The sequence below is a fragment of the Dinoponera quadriceps genome, unplaced genomic scaffold (assembly GCF_001313825.1).
Source record: "Dinoponera quadriceps isolate SergipeBrazil2010 unplaced genomic scaffold, ASM131382v1 scaffold1831, whole genome shotgun sequence".
Classification (NCBI taxonomy): domain Eukaryota; kingdom Metazoa; phylum Arthropoda; class Insecta; order Hymenoptera; family Formicidae; genus Dinoponera; species Dinoponera quadriceps.
Genome location: NW_014556430.1, coordinates 119706 through 136160, shown reverse-complemented (window position 1 = coordinate 136160; position 16455 = coordinate 119706). Strand labels below are relative to the sequence as shown.

Here is a 16455-nt window from a genome sequence, read left to right as displayed (position 1 = left end):
ATCGTATACTTCGTCGTCGAATTTTTAGATAATACTTGTGGTTGTAATCTATATCGTATATAATTCTCCAATTATTCTTCAATCATTTTTTCAATTATTTTAGTAAAAATATTAAGGAAATAATTTCTATCATCGGCATATTTTTGGGACCATTTACCAAAAATTTGTGATTTTTAATCGAAAAAAAGTTTTCATCGAATCGGAAAGATCGTTACGACTTCTTCGTTCACGTTGTCGATTAAGTACGAGGGATATCGCCGACAGGTGAGATGTATATTCTCAAAGATACCGACAGTTCGATACACGGAGGGAGAAAAATGCTTGAAGAAACGTCGAACATTTCGAAACGAATCCGCTTACATATACTATTCCCATTTAAGGCGTGTAACAACGTTCGATGAAACGACCGAAATCGAAGTGATCGTGCAACAGGACACGTCTTTGGGATGCTCGTGTTTACATTTTGCCGGCTTAGTCTACTAACTGAGCCTTAGCGACGCATGCATGCGAGATATTGGATCACGGATACACAGGACTACACTAATCGAAAACTCGGATATTTTTTTGTCGGTCCAGCGAGAAATCGAGCTTTGAGGTTACGTGTCTACCGAAATCCTCCGAAGAGTAAAGTAACGGATAAAAGATATCCGATATTATACTACAGAAAAATAGACAATTTTTATACTGGGAAAAAGTTAATTTTTCTCAAAGCACTGAATTCAAAAATAGTTCTTTACGATAAAGAATACTACAGAAAAAAACGGATATAAGACACTTATTATATTTTTGATCGAGCGTTTGATTGCGTTATATTTAAAGGATTACATATACCTTGAAAAAATGCCCAATATTGGAATTTTTCTGCTGACACATCACTGACTTTATAAATATGTCCCTTTGAAGGATAATTTTTTATACTTTTATTTAAATATTACATGAAGCTCATTACGAAAAGTTGATTTTGTATAATGGGCAATATGTAAATAAAAGTATGAAGAATCATCCTTCAAAAGAACGTCTTCGTAAAGTCAATATGATCAGCAGAAAGATTCAAACATTGAGCATCTTTCTTAGTACATATATAGTTCCTATTTTTTCAACGATAAGTCGGCGATAAAAATGGATACGCGGCCCGACAAGCTCCGACAGATCCTACTGCTAATCCTCCCCTAATTCCGCGTGTCCGTCTATCTGCGTTTACAAAATCTGCGTCCCGGGACGCTCGAGGGACCAGAAGCCGCAACTACGAGCAAAAATAAGCATCACCGTGGATCTGGCCTCGCGCTTTTCGATATAAAATTCGTTAAATATCTAATTAAGTGTCATGGTTGACTGCAGTCTATCTCGTTACGTCGTTGGGTGCGCGCGAATCCGCGACTCGCTTTTGATAAGAAAGTCTCCCGCCGCCGCCCGGCTACATCAATTGACACATGCGGCTCGTCTCATCGCGAAGGGGGATTATACAAAAGTGCTGCGTCCGGCGTTACGATTTGTACGCGCTTGGCGCGCACGCGAGTACGTTCAGCGAGCGGTCTACGGAGCCGCAAAATGCCGCGCGGAAACGCCGTCGCGACGACAGAGAGAGAGCGACTTATTGTCGGTTCGACGAAGAGCAATCGCCTCACGGTCGAGATCAGCGACCAAGATGGAACAGAAAATAGCGATGACGTCGAGATAACGAGAAAATGAACATAAAATTCACTTGTTGTTCGTTTTTTCGTCATTCTGACGTCATTTTTACGTTATCTTCATTTTCTGTTCTACCTAAGGTGCTACCCGCCGTATTCTACAGGATTACATCCCAGAGTCAGCTTCCAGCGGAATACCTCGGGCAATCACGCGCGAAAATCCATAGAAGGTGTCTCCTCTCTCGGACCTCCGTAAGACGCCCGGGCATTCCGTCCGATGGCTGTTCGCAATTTCAGAAGAATGCGTGAAAGATCTCTCAGGCATCGACAAGACAACCAACGGAGGACGTTGTACTCCTCCGTCTCATACAGGAGCGTGTCTCGTCGAGCGCGTTTTCCTCACGCCTTCTCTTTCAGTCTCCCGTTGGAGGTCTCTGCGAGGACTTTCAATCGAATTCACGCGTTCTCTCCCTTTCTTTCTTTTTCTCTTGCGATGAATTTAGATAGTCTGGCGCTAAGCCGGTACATGAGTCGGCATGCTCGAAGACGTCTGCAGGGGCGAGCGCGTCTGGTGGAACCTGAGCAGCTCGGCCACGGTGACGGCGACACGCACGACCCCGCGACCTCCCTCCAGAACGTCGCTGGCGCAACACACGAGATTCTGAAACAGGTCAGCAGAAAGACGCGCGTGAGTTAAAATAGTATTCTAGTCTAGAATTCCAAGGATTTTCCTTTTTTTCTTTCGATTTTTTTTTTCTTTAGAATTAAACCATTAAAAATTTAAATTTTTTATAGTTTCAAATTTAAATTTTCAACAGTTGGAATTTCGTTCAAAATGTTCATACTTCTCGAAATTCTAACGGTAGCTACATTCATGTAGACTACAAAAAATATCTATTATTTCAGGTAATTAGGGCGGTTGCAATTAATACGTCCGAGTGAACGCATATTTCGTGACACCGTTTGCGCGTCGATCTCTAGCTTGTGTAATTTTTAACAAAATGATCTATAAAAATTTGGAATGTTACTTCAAATATAAATAAATATCCGTGCAAAACCAACCGTTCCGTAGTTTTAATAGTTTTTCTTATTTTAATTCCTAAACATCAGCTTGAAAACGAGTGGTCTAGACTGGAAATTTTGCGCAGGATGCAAACATGTTCGTTCTCATACGCGCACAAGGGATGTGTCGTATCAGATGCGAATTTAAGAAAAGGATATTTTATTATAAATAGCGGTAGTATTACAATCGTTATGTTACCCATACAATCAACGTTACAGAGTATACCTCAGAAAAGGGAAACAAGGCCGACGATATCGCTGTTGCCCGAGCGGCGAGACGACCGAGGAAGTGTGATTTCTTCAGTTTCTCTCATTGGAATCGACGAAAGTGAAAAAAAAAAGGGAAAAGCGGGGACGCGACATTGGCTTCGTCATCTCGCCACTGGGACCGTTCTCTCTAATAACGAAGCGTCAGGGATGGCGGACGAGTGTCTTTGTGCGCGACCAATTCGTATAAATAAATTAAATATTGAAAGACACAGAAACGAGCAACACATTGCAAGGACTTGTAAGTACGGATCGATCTATGCAAATTGCGCACGCGTTTTAACATCGGTTAAGCCGTTCAACTCGATCGTTGAATGGCGACGCTTCGGTGTCGAGTCGGGTCGAGTAATTGCGTTCCTTGAATTCAGGTAGTGTCCGGCTGAATTCGCCGAGTTTCCTGAGTTACCGGTAAAAAGTCCTAATTAAAAATGACACTCCGGTCTGCCTATTACATTCGATTGTCGTTGCTACGTTACCACTCATTGTGCGATGCGACAAGGCTGAGCCTCTGATCAAAAGCTGCGAACGAATTCCACAGTTATTAGCACTGAACGATAATATCTCCCGGGAGATTACCGCGTAAGTTTGTTCGGTCAATAATGCATTTATCGTGCAAACCGTTTCAAGTGTCTTCCTCGGAATCGGAAAGTTTGAGAGGGAGCGATCAGTGGACGCGTTCGAATTTAATACACTGATAAACAATAAAAACTTTGTGTTTCAAACCGCGTTATGCTCAAATAATTAATTTTTTGCTATTTTAATGGGGGGAATACGTTGAGAACTATACAAAAAAGTACAATATGTTAAATTGACATATTCATCATGTTAACATATTACTTTTAAACATATTCACTTTGTTAAAGTAATGCAAAAATTGGATTGGATGGGCCGTTTGTGTGACACAAAATTTTTCACTCTGTGTAGCTCTTCGAAGTAAGAAATTCGTTAATATCTATTAATGTCTCGATCGAGTCAAAATGTTGTTGTTTATATCAAGCTCTACTCGCACGAAGTGCTCAAAATTGAAGGCTCAAAATCAGACCCGACTCGACCACGGCAGTACAATGCGTTTTTTATGTGCGTTTTTCTTTCAGATCTCAGCTGGCGCGCTGAGCGCTTCGTTAAGTCACGAGGATCGTGTTGGGACGAGTCGATCGTGCTAGGCTCGCCGATCCTGACCGCTTAGGCTACGCGTATCTATTTAGAAAGGAATTATTGTCTGAGCTCGGTGAGCAGGCACGATCGACCGTGCAGGACGAAGGCGGCGCTCCCGGGAGAGCGAACGCCGCGAAATAAATATGTAACCGTACATATAAATGGACGAGAAGCTTCAGAAGCTTACGCGAAACAACAACGAACGAAAATAGACCAAGCACCAAATGGATTTATCCAACTAACGAATAATTTAATTACGCTTATGTATATTCGCATAAAACACGAAAACGTAAGATAAAAACAAATGGAGAGAGAGAGAGAGAGAGAACGAAGAGAAACGCGGCAAAAGAATTCAACGAGAATTATATATATCTGTGTATGTGTCTGTCTCCATATATCTATCTCTCTATATATCTGTATATATATATATATATATATATAAGCTTTTTTTGCGCGCGCGTGTACGTGTGTGTGTTCTTTACAAAAATTATACGACTATACACAAGAGTTAACGCAACGGAATGATTTCGTATATATACTTCCTCGCCCGACCCCTCTCCCTCCATTCACTCATTGTGTCGTGGATATGCTTAATGTGATGTAGCCTCTTGTGAAAGCGAAAGCTTGTTAGTATAAAGATTGCGAAGATCCAATGGATCCGCGAGATCAGTCCTCGACGCGATTGATACATATTCTGCATAGCCGCAATTCAAATCGCATCGAGAGATGCGGTGTCGAATTTACGTTGTATAGAATATAGATCTGTATTTCACAGAATAAAAATTAGAGACGAAATAATTTTATAACGATTCTATGATAATTACTTATCATTTTACAGTAATTACTGCACTGAGAAAAAAGCGGTTGGATTTGCAAAATCGTTGAAAAAAGAAATGTTGTATCCACTGAACCAATTACGCGTTGGTGTAACAAACGTTAAGCAAAATTTCGTCGATTCAACTACACACAGAGAAAATTATTGTGGTAAAATTACCACAAAATTTTGTAATATTGAACCATATCGGAATTATAACTGAAATTATGATGTGTGTTGTAATCTTTAATGATATACTTCATTGTACACATCACTAAAATATAACTTTTGCAATGCACGTAATAATCTCAGTCATATTCTGATGTAAGCCAGCATTACACATTTTGTGATCATTAATATATCACTATTTTTTCTGTGTATACATTTTTTTCTCATCGTGTATCGTATCGTTAGCAGATTATCGTCTGTCTGATTGATACTCATTCAACAGGTCGACAAATATGCGGGAAAACCCGACGGCAGGTGTCTCGGGCGATCTCGCGGATCGTGTGTCATGCCACATAGAGCCGGCAACACAAAGTATATCGGTACGCTAAAAATTCGAATCCAGTCTTAAATAGTACGAGCTCGGATACTTGGACACCTCGTCCACGAGAATTCTAGCGAGAATATAATACTGATATAACGTGGCCGTGACGACCGTAACGTACTCGCGTCCGCGGTGAATCGTTAGGCACTCGTCGCGATGATCGATGATGATTAAGCGTAATGGAATATCCGACGATGACTCGCCCGTCGTACGTTCGTTATTCCACAATGGACGGGCGACTCCATTTGTTAGACCGAAGCGCGGAAGCTATATTAGCGGACGCCTAATCACGTTTAACATCCGGAACGCCCGGCGACGTAATTTGTCCACCGACGATGCGGTTTCGCTTGCAGTCGAACGTTGCGTCTCAAACATCAATTGCATTCTCGTCGTTTGCGAAGGAACTTTCTTTCTTCTTTTTCCACGAAATTAACGCCATCGACTACTCGGTATTTCACGTATCGTGATTGTGCATCGAATGAAAAAGAATCTCATTTTTTTTTATGTCTAAGACGAGTAGAGATAAACTTGCCGGAGCGAAGTTGAAGGTACAAAAGTAACGTGAGCAGAAAAAAATAAACCGAGGTGTGAGAGAATCTGCGAGACGCAAGAACCGGGCGTTCTAACGTTAACAGCGGGGAGAGAGACGACCGCTCTACCGACCAAGCTGACGGACGATGGGATTAACCGTTTTAGTGTCAGGGGTTTTTAAAAATCCGTGTCGCCATGCAGCGCGATAGCGCTTCGTTCATTTATCTGCGAGTAATGCCGATCGCGCTTCATTTCATCAGTCATATCAGAAACGTTATATTAAACATTCAAAAGTTTGCAAAATATTCGTGTTTTACGTTTTGTTTACGTGATAACATTCTATAATACAGGTTTTGGTTTTCCAATTCAAGAGGTACGTACGACGAGCTACATTCGGAACCGAGCGTGTTGCGAATTGACGATCGTGACCAAACATCGCGGTACATTTCACCACAGTACGCGAACAGCGCGATCGAGCTGCGTGGCGCTAAAACGGTTAAGTAAACGAATGACTCGTTGGCGATTCGCGCGAATGAAACCACGCACGGGGTGTGTAATGTGACGGCGGAAATGCGGAAAATGCAGGGGGAGAAACAAGAGACAACTCGGTGACTAGAGAACGGCTGGCTCGTCTTACTAACTAATGATACTATTATCGTACGACTAGAAAGTGCGAGACACCCGGCTGCGAAACAAAAACGCGGATTACGGCCGCGGGCATAATCCCGCGGGGGTCGAGCAAGTCTTGAGAAAAAAAAAGTCGTGGAAGATACGGTACTCACCCAGATTGTATCCCCTTAAAAAGATACACTGGCATACACTGGCATATGTGTGTGTTAGTTAATACGATGTGTCGATTCGCGACGATACGCTCTCGTCATATATAAATATATGTTACGCTTACGATAGTCTCTCGAAGTGCGGTGAGGGCGTCACTCCCCCTCCCTTGACGGTTCTTCTAGCTGGGTGTATGTAGTGTAAACAAACAAGAAACGAACGGCAAATGGCAGGCTCAGGCATTGTTACAATTTGGAAAATACACAGAAAAATGGAGTGCCAGGTTCAACTAAATCATTACTTTAATGCTCTTTGGTAAATTTTTGCTTGGATTAGGTAAATTTTACTTGGATTAAGTAAACGATACTTGATCCAACCATGTACACCCAGCTTTGGGGGGAGTGCGCGCTGCGTCCCGCTTCGTACGAAATAGCCGTACGAATACTACGTACCTCATTTCGCTCGCTCTCTAAAAAATTCCACTTTTGCGTTCTCGAATCGGCTCGAGTGATTCGATCGACGAACGGGGGTGGTTACGCTTCACGCTAGGAAAGTCTTTCCTGACCTCACCCAAATCATACGCGATGCCTGTCGAAGAAACGGGAAGGGACGACGAGATTCCCCGTGCTCGAGAACACGCCACGGATATTTGGCACTTCATGCGGATAAGTACTGCGGCGATTAACGTCGAACATTCGCGTGTCGAGTCTGTCCGACCCTGTCCTTCCTCTGGAAAGAACTGAACGGCTACGTGGAAGGCACGTAGGTGCCGATTCATCTGAGACCGCCCGTGCCCCTTCCTCCGACAGAGATCGCGCGTCCCATTTACGAATCTGCGGGGCGTCCTCTCTCTTAAACGTTACGATATAAGTTACATGATTGTAAATATTGTTATAGACGATACATGCCCTCTACGTTCTTATCGTGTCTTTATGAAAATAAATTGGCAGGTAGCAGGCACCGTGTCTCTACCGTCGTGTAGCGTAGTTTGCGGTTACTTTGATCTCGAGGGGCTTCGACCTTGGTATCAATATCTCTTAGAGCTGCCTATATTGTTGTTCGACAGAGTGAGAGAGTACGGTAAGTATATCAGAGACCTGCTGATGATTCATACGGGGTTCTGTAACGTACTACAGACTTACACTTCACACTCTCACACACGCACATACGGACTCCTGTTCATTCGTTACGACAAATTGGCGAGGTAAAGGCGGTCCTACATGCTCGAAAATAAACCAAATATCGGGTTCTGAGGGCAACGAGTGTTGAGATTAAAGTAACTCCAATCTAAGGTACGATATCCTAGATTACGATCGAATTGCTTGGCCGGTGAAGTAATCGGAGTAATGCTCCGTCACTTAGCGTTTTTCCCTCCCCTCGTCAAAATGAAAACGCGCGCCGGACAGATATCGATGATGAAGAAGAAGACGGACAGATCGGTCGAAACTTACGAAACTACGAGCGAGGGAAGCGACGTAAACTTATACAGACGAGAACGAATGTAATTGTAATCGCGATATTACACAACTTCACGCAACGATCAAAAACACCCTCGCTAAATCCCCTTACATTACCAAAATAGAAGATCCTCCAACTAAAAGAGATTCCCTAGCACCTTTGTTCCGTTTCTTTTCTTTCTTTTTTTTTCTTTTTTTTCTTTTTTATTGAATCCTGTAGTACTCGCAGGCTACCTATCACAGATCCACCAATCCTGAAAGAGCCGTAAGCGGTTCATTTGGTCGAATCTTAAAAAAATACTACCGTCGAAGGCATCGAACAGCTTATATCTCTTCCGTTCGCTCTTTCTTCTCTTCCTGAGGTTCTCTGCCGCGGACCCAAGGCTTATTAAAGACGCGGAGAATGATGCCGCAATACCGGCTGAAAGAGCTCCCGGAATTGGAATTCTGAGGCTTCTCACCGTACACAGAAGGCAATGGATTACTTTCCGAGACTTCGGACAGCTAATGCGGGATGATTATACACGACTTTATGCGATTCTTCAACGAGTATTGCACACCAGCTCTCGATTTCGACCACTACCACCACTCTATCCTTTTCTTCCTCTTATCAAAATATCATCTCGCCAGCGGATTCAAGCCGACGACGATTCAAGCCACCTTCTTGTTTGACCCACAAAAGTGGAGGGTAAAATTAATCGTGTCGTTCGGTAAGGTACGTTCACACGGAGAGACAACCAAATGAGTGATATGCGAGCGCCTTCGACTTTGATTGCGCTCTTTGATTTTTGTTTCCTTTCTTTTCTTTCTTTTTTTTTTCAAGAAAAAGAAACCAACGAGAACGCGAAATAAAAGTTTCGCTCGAGAAGATCGCGAATATTATCTTCTGGACATTGTCTCGTCGCAGTATCAGCTACGTGCAGAACGGTATACGCGCTTTAACCATTCGCGCATCGTCGATGAAAAAAAAAAAAGAGGCCTTTCAGCGTTGCAAAAATAAATGAACTTACGTAACAATTAGCAATTCTCTACAGCCGACTGGACGCTCGTCTCGTCGAGCTGTCTATCGTCGCACTTAAGAAACTACCCTCGAAAATTCTCCGCCGACCGCGGGAACTTGCGGGACGGAGGTCGAAAAAAGCGAAGAGAACCCTGTTTAAACTGCCATCCATGATGATCAAACGAATCACAATAGAAAAAGAAAGTAGTACTCCCCCGCCCCGAAGTCCGAGTACTAAGCGGCGGTCTCGTACATACGGCTGAAGATATGTTCTGACGTTTTTTAAAGCATCTAGACGCGGCCATCCGTTTGATTTGTACGCTCCGAAAGACACTTTAAAAATCGCAGAGTCGTCGCTTCGACGTCGAGACGATGCCCCTTGGTGTTCTCTCTCTCTCTCTCTCTTTCTCGGCGCGTGAGAAGATGACGTGCGCGTTAGAGACGCGAGAACAGCATTTCGCCTGTTATTAAACGTTAATTAAACGTTCAAGGATGTGTACCCTCCACCGTTGATGTCACTCGGGGATCCTCGACGTCGAAGGCGCGTCCGACTTATATCACGCGCACGAACCTCTCGACGAACGAAAGTGCAAGCAGAATTCTGACGGAAAGCAACCGCGCGAATAAAGAAACGTCGAGAGTGTCGCGTGTTCTCGCGATAGCGGGACGGCGAGTCTCAGAGTCGTTGTCGGCGTGTGTCTCGCGCTGAGCGACAGGGAGAGACTCTGAGAATCGCCGCTGCTCGCGAGATGATATCTCGTGGTTTCCGCTCTTTTGTTTGTTCTCCCTGTTAGCTCTCGTCGCTCGTTTCTCGCGCTCTGCCGCCGCCCTTCCCGTGACCTCTAGTCGGGGATCGGGAAGAGGTAGAGCAGCACCAGGGTGGATAGGAATGTTGCAAAAAGTATCGCGGACAGAACGCGGTCTTGAATCGTACGGGGTGAACCACCTGCGGCCGGCTCTCCGGTACCACTCTCCCCCTCATCGCGAGAAAGGAGAAGAGCGGTGACGAGGCGCGCCAGATCTTCGAGCCCGTACGTGTCCATGTAACCCACGTCCATGATTGAGTCCGCGTCCAATAACACCTCCTGCAACACCAACAACGATACTACTCAGTCCCAGTTTCTACGTTTTACCGCACTGCGAGGTATCATTTCACTTAAACGCATGTCTCTTCTCGAGGAAGGCCCTATTTTCCCGCACCAATGAGAACGAAGCGTTCCCCCGGGGAATAGTCACATCCCGACCTACCACTGTATCGTGCGAGGAAGTCGCTCGCGAGAGAACTTTTGATGGAGTCTTTATTATTATCATTTATTTGCGGGAGGATTCTTTTTGGTATACATCGATTACAAGACTCAATACATAATTTCAAAAAGTAAAGAAAAGAAAGATAAGATGCAACAATTTACATTAAAAAAGATTATAAATTTTGCTTATAAATTCCTTCCAATAAATGCCACTTTATTGGCTGATTTTTCTAAACTTTGTAAATTTGCCAGGATCGATTGTGCGTGTAACCAATTTGCCAGCTTGTTTTCTCGTCAATTACATCAAAAGTTCCATCGACGAAGGATATCAGAGGGAAGAGTGGGTGAGGGGAGAGATTATGAAATGATAATATTACATATTAGTACAACGATTGGTGAAGACCGTTAAGGAGTTGGTTAGTCCGTGGATGTTAATCGATAAGAGAATCGAATGATGGCGGGATGAGCCAAGGTACAGACTGTTCCCCGAAGAAGCGACACAAAAGCGAACTGGATTCTAGGCGCATGCAACTAAAGCTTCTTCGCATACCCCGTTAACTCTCTTTTCCTTCCCCTCGTCTTGTATTCGCAATCATATACACCCGTCTCTCTTCACATGTTCTTTCGATTTACGCTCGATCGAGAGATCGGGTCAAAATCGGGGACTGACTAGTAGTTGCTGGAAGTGTCATCGAGAAATGACGGCTAGGTCGCCGAAGCGTTAGTCACGACGTGTACACAGATGTTCGGTTACGAGTAATAATGCGTGACAAACTTTCCCTCTGCCCGACTCTTCACCGAGCAGCTTCGGCAGGTCTGACGTTCTCGAGAAGAGCGAGTTTTCGCGCAGTATCTCTTGTCCATTTCACACTCGGCTCTTCACGCCCACGATCAGACAGCGTGAGATTCAAATTTACGCATCGTACTGCCGTGATGTATTCTCGTCACATCGCCATTCGAAGAAAGTCGCGTCGATTCTTTTCCATTCCGGAAGCATCAACGCGTTCTCGACGTTGCACGCGAATATTTCATGCATAGTATGTACGAACATGTTACAAGTACCAAGTAATGAGCGAAAAAGAGAAGCACAAACTTCCTCGAAACTAATTAACGAGTTTGACGGCGTCTTACCTCATCGACGCCGATCTTCCGGCACGCCTCGAGAAAGTTGTCGACGTTACGCCTGCATCGCGCCATTGTCAGTTTAGGCTGCAAAAGAAGAACACGTCGACACGTCAGTTTGCCGTCGTCAAGGCTTTCGCCAGTCTCGTCGTCGAGACACGAAAATTGCTCTTGCGAAAAGGCACTTACTACAGCAGGAGAAGGAACATGTATACTGGCGACCGATCGTGGTCTCACGTGGTTGGCCAGGTGACAGAGCACGACGCCGTCCGTCAACGCCGGCGCGAGGTCCTCCGGCAATGCCATCTTCAACCTCGTCTCTATGTGCTGAAAGAGATGAGCACGATAGAAGCAATAGAAGCAATTTCGAATTGACGTAACCATAAACATAAACCTTAAGCCGAAGAACCGATCAGAATACTGATCGCCGATCACCTGTCGGTACTTACGTTTCTCAACTGGTCGATAAGATCAGCCTCTTCCTTGGCACGCTCGAACTCTCTCCTCATGGTGAAGGAATACTTCTCGGGTAGGTTGGTGTTCCACGTGACGGACCGCGGCGATTTTGGGCTGCCGCCGTTTCTGCTCGGGCTCTTGTTGCCTGGCGAAAGTATACACACTATGAATATGTTGTGCAATCGAGTCTTTTTCTCGCCGCGTGGGATGTATAAGAGAAACTTGCTGTGGAACGAAGAGGTTCTCTTATACATCAACTGCACAAGTGCGTTCGCGCAGATGAGAATCCGTGTAATGTCGGCGTCGGTGCCCGAAGGAATATTGCCTCAACGTTATTTTGTTGTTGCGATTATTACTATGAATGCTTTTATTGAGTACGTTAGAGGACGCGACAGGTATGAGCAGTGTACAAAGAGATAAATATAAAGCGCGCGAGAAAGGCAAAAGCCTAACCTAAAATAATGGTTGACATTGAAAGATAATAAGGAAGCATCCATTTTGCCCCTCCGTATATTTGTCAGTTAGCGATTGCTCTTGTCTGTTGCGGGAAAGTGAAAACAACTCGCGTTCAAGAGCAATATTCCTCGGAGACGCGACCCAATTGCGCATCTGATTTTCCTCGTCCCGAATGAGCGTTACCTTCTACGTAACCAACGGCGGTTTTCACCAGCCTGGGCGCGTGCGCCGGGCTCGCATTCGTCGACAGAATGCTGCTGGAGGTTTTGATGGGCGAGCTTGGCTTCTTGTACGGTTGATCGGGATATTTTCCGTTCTTGTTGTTGTAGTCGCTGCTGCTGCCGTTGATGATCGGTGTGTTCTGGTAGTTGATTCGCGACGGGGTGACCTTCTGCACCGGCCTCTTCAGCGCGTTCTCCTCGTTAAAGATCTGCTTGCCGGTGAGAGCGATCCCACCTTCCTTGTTGCTGCCCGAATCGGTCTCGTTGTTCTGCGACTCGTTGCCCGGGGGTGTCACCTGCTCGCGAGGTCTGTACACGCTCGGGCCTTCGTTGGCCCTCTGCTGCTTCAACGCCTCCTTGTACTCTCTGAGAATTCATTCGACGGAACTTGTGATTTTCAAGCACACCACGTCATATTGTGTACGATAATACAGCGATTCTCAAGGGTGTATTTCACGTTCTTTGCGAATATGAACGAGCAAGAAAGCAACTATGACATGTATCAACAGAGATTATATATGCAAAATATCGAAAGCGATGAAAAATATGGAATTACTGACGTTGCGATTCTCTTGTATCTCTTCCTGTGAAACGTGAGATTTTCACGAACCAATATCTTGATCTTCTAACTTTCTTGGGACAAAGGTAAAAAATCTGAAAGTCCGAGTAATTCTTTTCTGAAATGTGTCTCTCATTGTTAACGTCAGTCTATCGAGAAAACATTATTTACATCGCAACTCCTATATTTCTACGTGTAGGCAACGTATGTTTACTTCAACCTCGGACTGTAATCATCGCTCTGGAGACAATTAATGCAGCGTTATTCGGCAGTATCGTTCACGACAGCGATCTCCGGTGCGACACTGTCGGAGCGCTTCCACCGGAGGATTCAGGTGCGGTTTGGACGAACCGGCAACGTGGGTAACGTAAACGCGATGACACGAGACAAACTTGGAGAAGAGGACGAGGAGGACTTTCGTCGCTGTTACAGGACACAAAGCGGAGTTACCTGTACGTCTGTATGTGATTCAACGGCCTCTTATCGTCTCCGTTCACCAGCGCGGTGAGATTCGTCGTGGAGGTCTGGAGTGGGTGTACTGTTTGCGCGGACGATATCTGCTGCGATTGATTCAGATGTGTGGATTCCAGATGACTGTAAAAAAAGGATTGCCAGCCACGATAATGCACATGCACGCATGCAAATGTGTACGTATTATGTATGTACGTACGTGTGTGTGTGTGTGTGTGTTTATATATGTATATATGTGGAAATTATCGCGTGTAGGTGATAATCCGTATCACAATATCAATGGAAAACATCGAGGGGATGTTCGTTCGTTCGTTCACTCGTCCGTACGTTTATTTCGAGGGAAAGTGCACGATGGGACGAGGGTGGTTTGACCCACCGACCGTCGTGGACGAGAGGCTTCGTTACTCACCCCGGTGGCGTAATCGATGTGTGATGAAGGCTAGAGATCATCGGTCTTCTGATGTCCGCTCCGTTTTCCGAGGCACTTCTCTCCAGTCTCCTTTTTTCCAGCTGATCGTGCAGTATCATCGCCTACAAAAAGTTTCGCGCATAAGATCATGAATTTTCATCTTTCTCGTAAGATAACTTTCGTAAGACAATTGTCGTAAGAATATCTCGTTTTCATAAGGAAATACCTTATTCAATTTTTGATAGCAATTTTCAATTTAAAATTAAATTCATTGAAATCTAATCTCTTCCGTCGGGAAATTTAAAAATTATATCCGAAAGAATGATATACTCGATATGTTCCTAAGTAGTAAGAATTATAAAGTTTCGAAAGAAAATTAGTTTTTTCTATTTTTCCGCGGATTTCTTCGATTACTGTTCTAAGAATAAAAAATTCTAACATGTCAAGTAAAAGAAATTCTTGTCGGCGAAAGATCGGTTTGTACGATTTATAGATAAAGGAATGGCGATCGCAGCAGACTTTGGATTCACCCGATATATAGAGTTGTTAGCGCGTCAGTGTCGATGCATCACGCATTCATAATTTGGAAACATCGTTAACATGACGTTTTATCGGGTCAAGGTCCTAACGAGATTTGAGCGACAGCCAACGACGGTTCGCTCCTCGCCGTGGCTCGACTTGAGATCTGTTCGACAGCTAAATTTAGCGACCATGTCATTCTTTAGATTCCGTAGAACGGTCTAATATTTGACTTGTTTGCTCCAGATCGAGCTCTAGAAATCGCCGAATCGTCGTACAAGAAGCACTTGACAATAGTTCTTGAAATCTACTCCTCCGCAATTATTAATTCAAATCCATGTCTATTCTCTTCGACTCTCTATAGGAACCTCGCTTCTCTAATTCTAGAGAAGTACTTTCATGAAAATTTAATCCCATAAACACAATTAAAAGCAATTAAGAGTATAGTAATTAACTTTTTCATTCTCGACCTGTTAAATCTTCATCGCTCTGTTAAGCCTACCGTTCACTCAGCATAGATTTTTAAAACGTAAGTAAAGATGCTCTTCCTTGGTTTGACGAAATATTGAAAAGTATTATGGGCCTTTAGGAGCAAAGCACGGATATTTCGGTGCCATTGTAGTATTAACATTACTTTCTTAATATTAATATTAAGAAGGTAAAATTAACATCAATAGCACTAAAACATTCATACTTCGCTCTTAAAGGCTCGTAATACTTTCCGATAAGAGATTTTTAATTCTGTAAAAACGGGAAACTTCCGCTCGCAGACAGAAATCGCGATTAACGGGTGGAATCATGCGCGTCGATGAGAGGAAATTAAAAAGAAAATGAGAATCCAGTTACTTCCCATGATCGATCCCTTTCGTCTCCTCGTTTCTAACTTTCTCTCTTTCTCACGAACAGTAGACGATCGGAATGTCGGTTATAGACTTTTCCTCGGTGAGGTGTTACGTATCGGCCTACCTTGCCCAACTCATCCTCCAGAGACGTGTGCTCCCCGGGTGAAATCGTGCTGGGCGTCGACGTGCCGCTGCAGGATCCGTTCACGCCTACCTCGTGCGGCAGCGTTATCGAGAGCGGTGAGCATTCCTGCCGCCACAGGTTGCGAACCTCGCCGTCGTGCACCTGCGCGCAAACGATGGCCAACAGGAGGCATATATAGAATCGCGACTGCGTTTCTTTTTTTTTTGTATAATCGCAATCATTTTATTCGTGCGCTTTTTTTCCTCGTACAATCATTATCAGTTTGTTCATCGTTAGTTCAGAGATCAAACGCGAGAACGCTCGTCTTTCACCGAGACAGTGACGTCCCTTCGTACAATAATTTACAGAGAATTCGTATAAAAAATGTACAAAAAGACATATGTACACAACGGTTCTCAGAGAGATTCCGAGTGGTCATACGAATAAAAGCGAGGCAACAAGAAAGCTCTTTGGCAATATACAGCATTTGTCCTCCGAGAAGGACACTTAGTGAAAGCATATTCCACTTATTTCCGCGCGGATATTCTACTTTCTCATTTTCTTCATGTATATTCTTCCACATACACCGATATTAAATATTTTAATTATTTTGTGTGTGTGTGTGTATATATATATATATATATATATATATACACAAGCACTAGCAAACACTGCAACATCTTCTTTCATTTCCAGCATTTCCGCCGATATCTCCCTCAGGCGAGTAAAAGCGAAAGTTCTTCTGTCTTTTTACCACGTAGATACGTGAAAATCTTTCGAATTTCCTC

General features: G+C 44.0%; 1 protein-coding gene across 3 annotated transcripts in view; it reads right to left on the bottom strand.

Moving 5' to 3' along the window:
- Positions 1 to 254: 254 nt before the first annotated feature.
- LOC106747357 (leucine-rich repeat and calponin homology domain-containing protein 1) overlaps positions 255 to 16455 on the bottom strand; it is a 49244-nt gene continuing 33043 nt past the window's right edge. The window contains exons 6-14 of one of the 3 annotated variants that reach the window (XM_014624790.1): positions 15668 to 15829; positions 14183 to 14304; positions 13753 to 13896; positions 12706 to 13109; positions 12060 to 12211; positions 11800 to 11937; positions 11620 to 11697; positions 10188 to 10326; positions 255 to 2289 (exon numbers count right to left, since the gene is read on the bottom strand). In XM_014624790.1, coding sequence (XP_014480276.1) covers positions 2075 to 2289; positions 10188 to 10326; positions 11620 to 11697; positions 11800 to 11937; positions 12060 to 12211; positions 12706 to 13109; positions 13753 to 13896; positions 14183 to 14304; positions 15668 to 15829 — 1554 coding nt within the window. In that variant the 3' untranslated portion in view covers positions 255 to 2074. Of the gene's footprint in view, positions 2290 to 5140; positions 10327 to 11619; positions 11698 to 11799; positions 11938 to 12059; positions 12212 to 12705; positions 13110 to 13752; positions 13897 to 14182; positions 14305 to 15667; positions 15830 to 16455 lie in introns of those variants that run through there. The other 2 variants (XM_014624792.1, XM_014624791.1) reach the window with 2 other exon arrangements.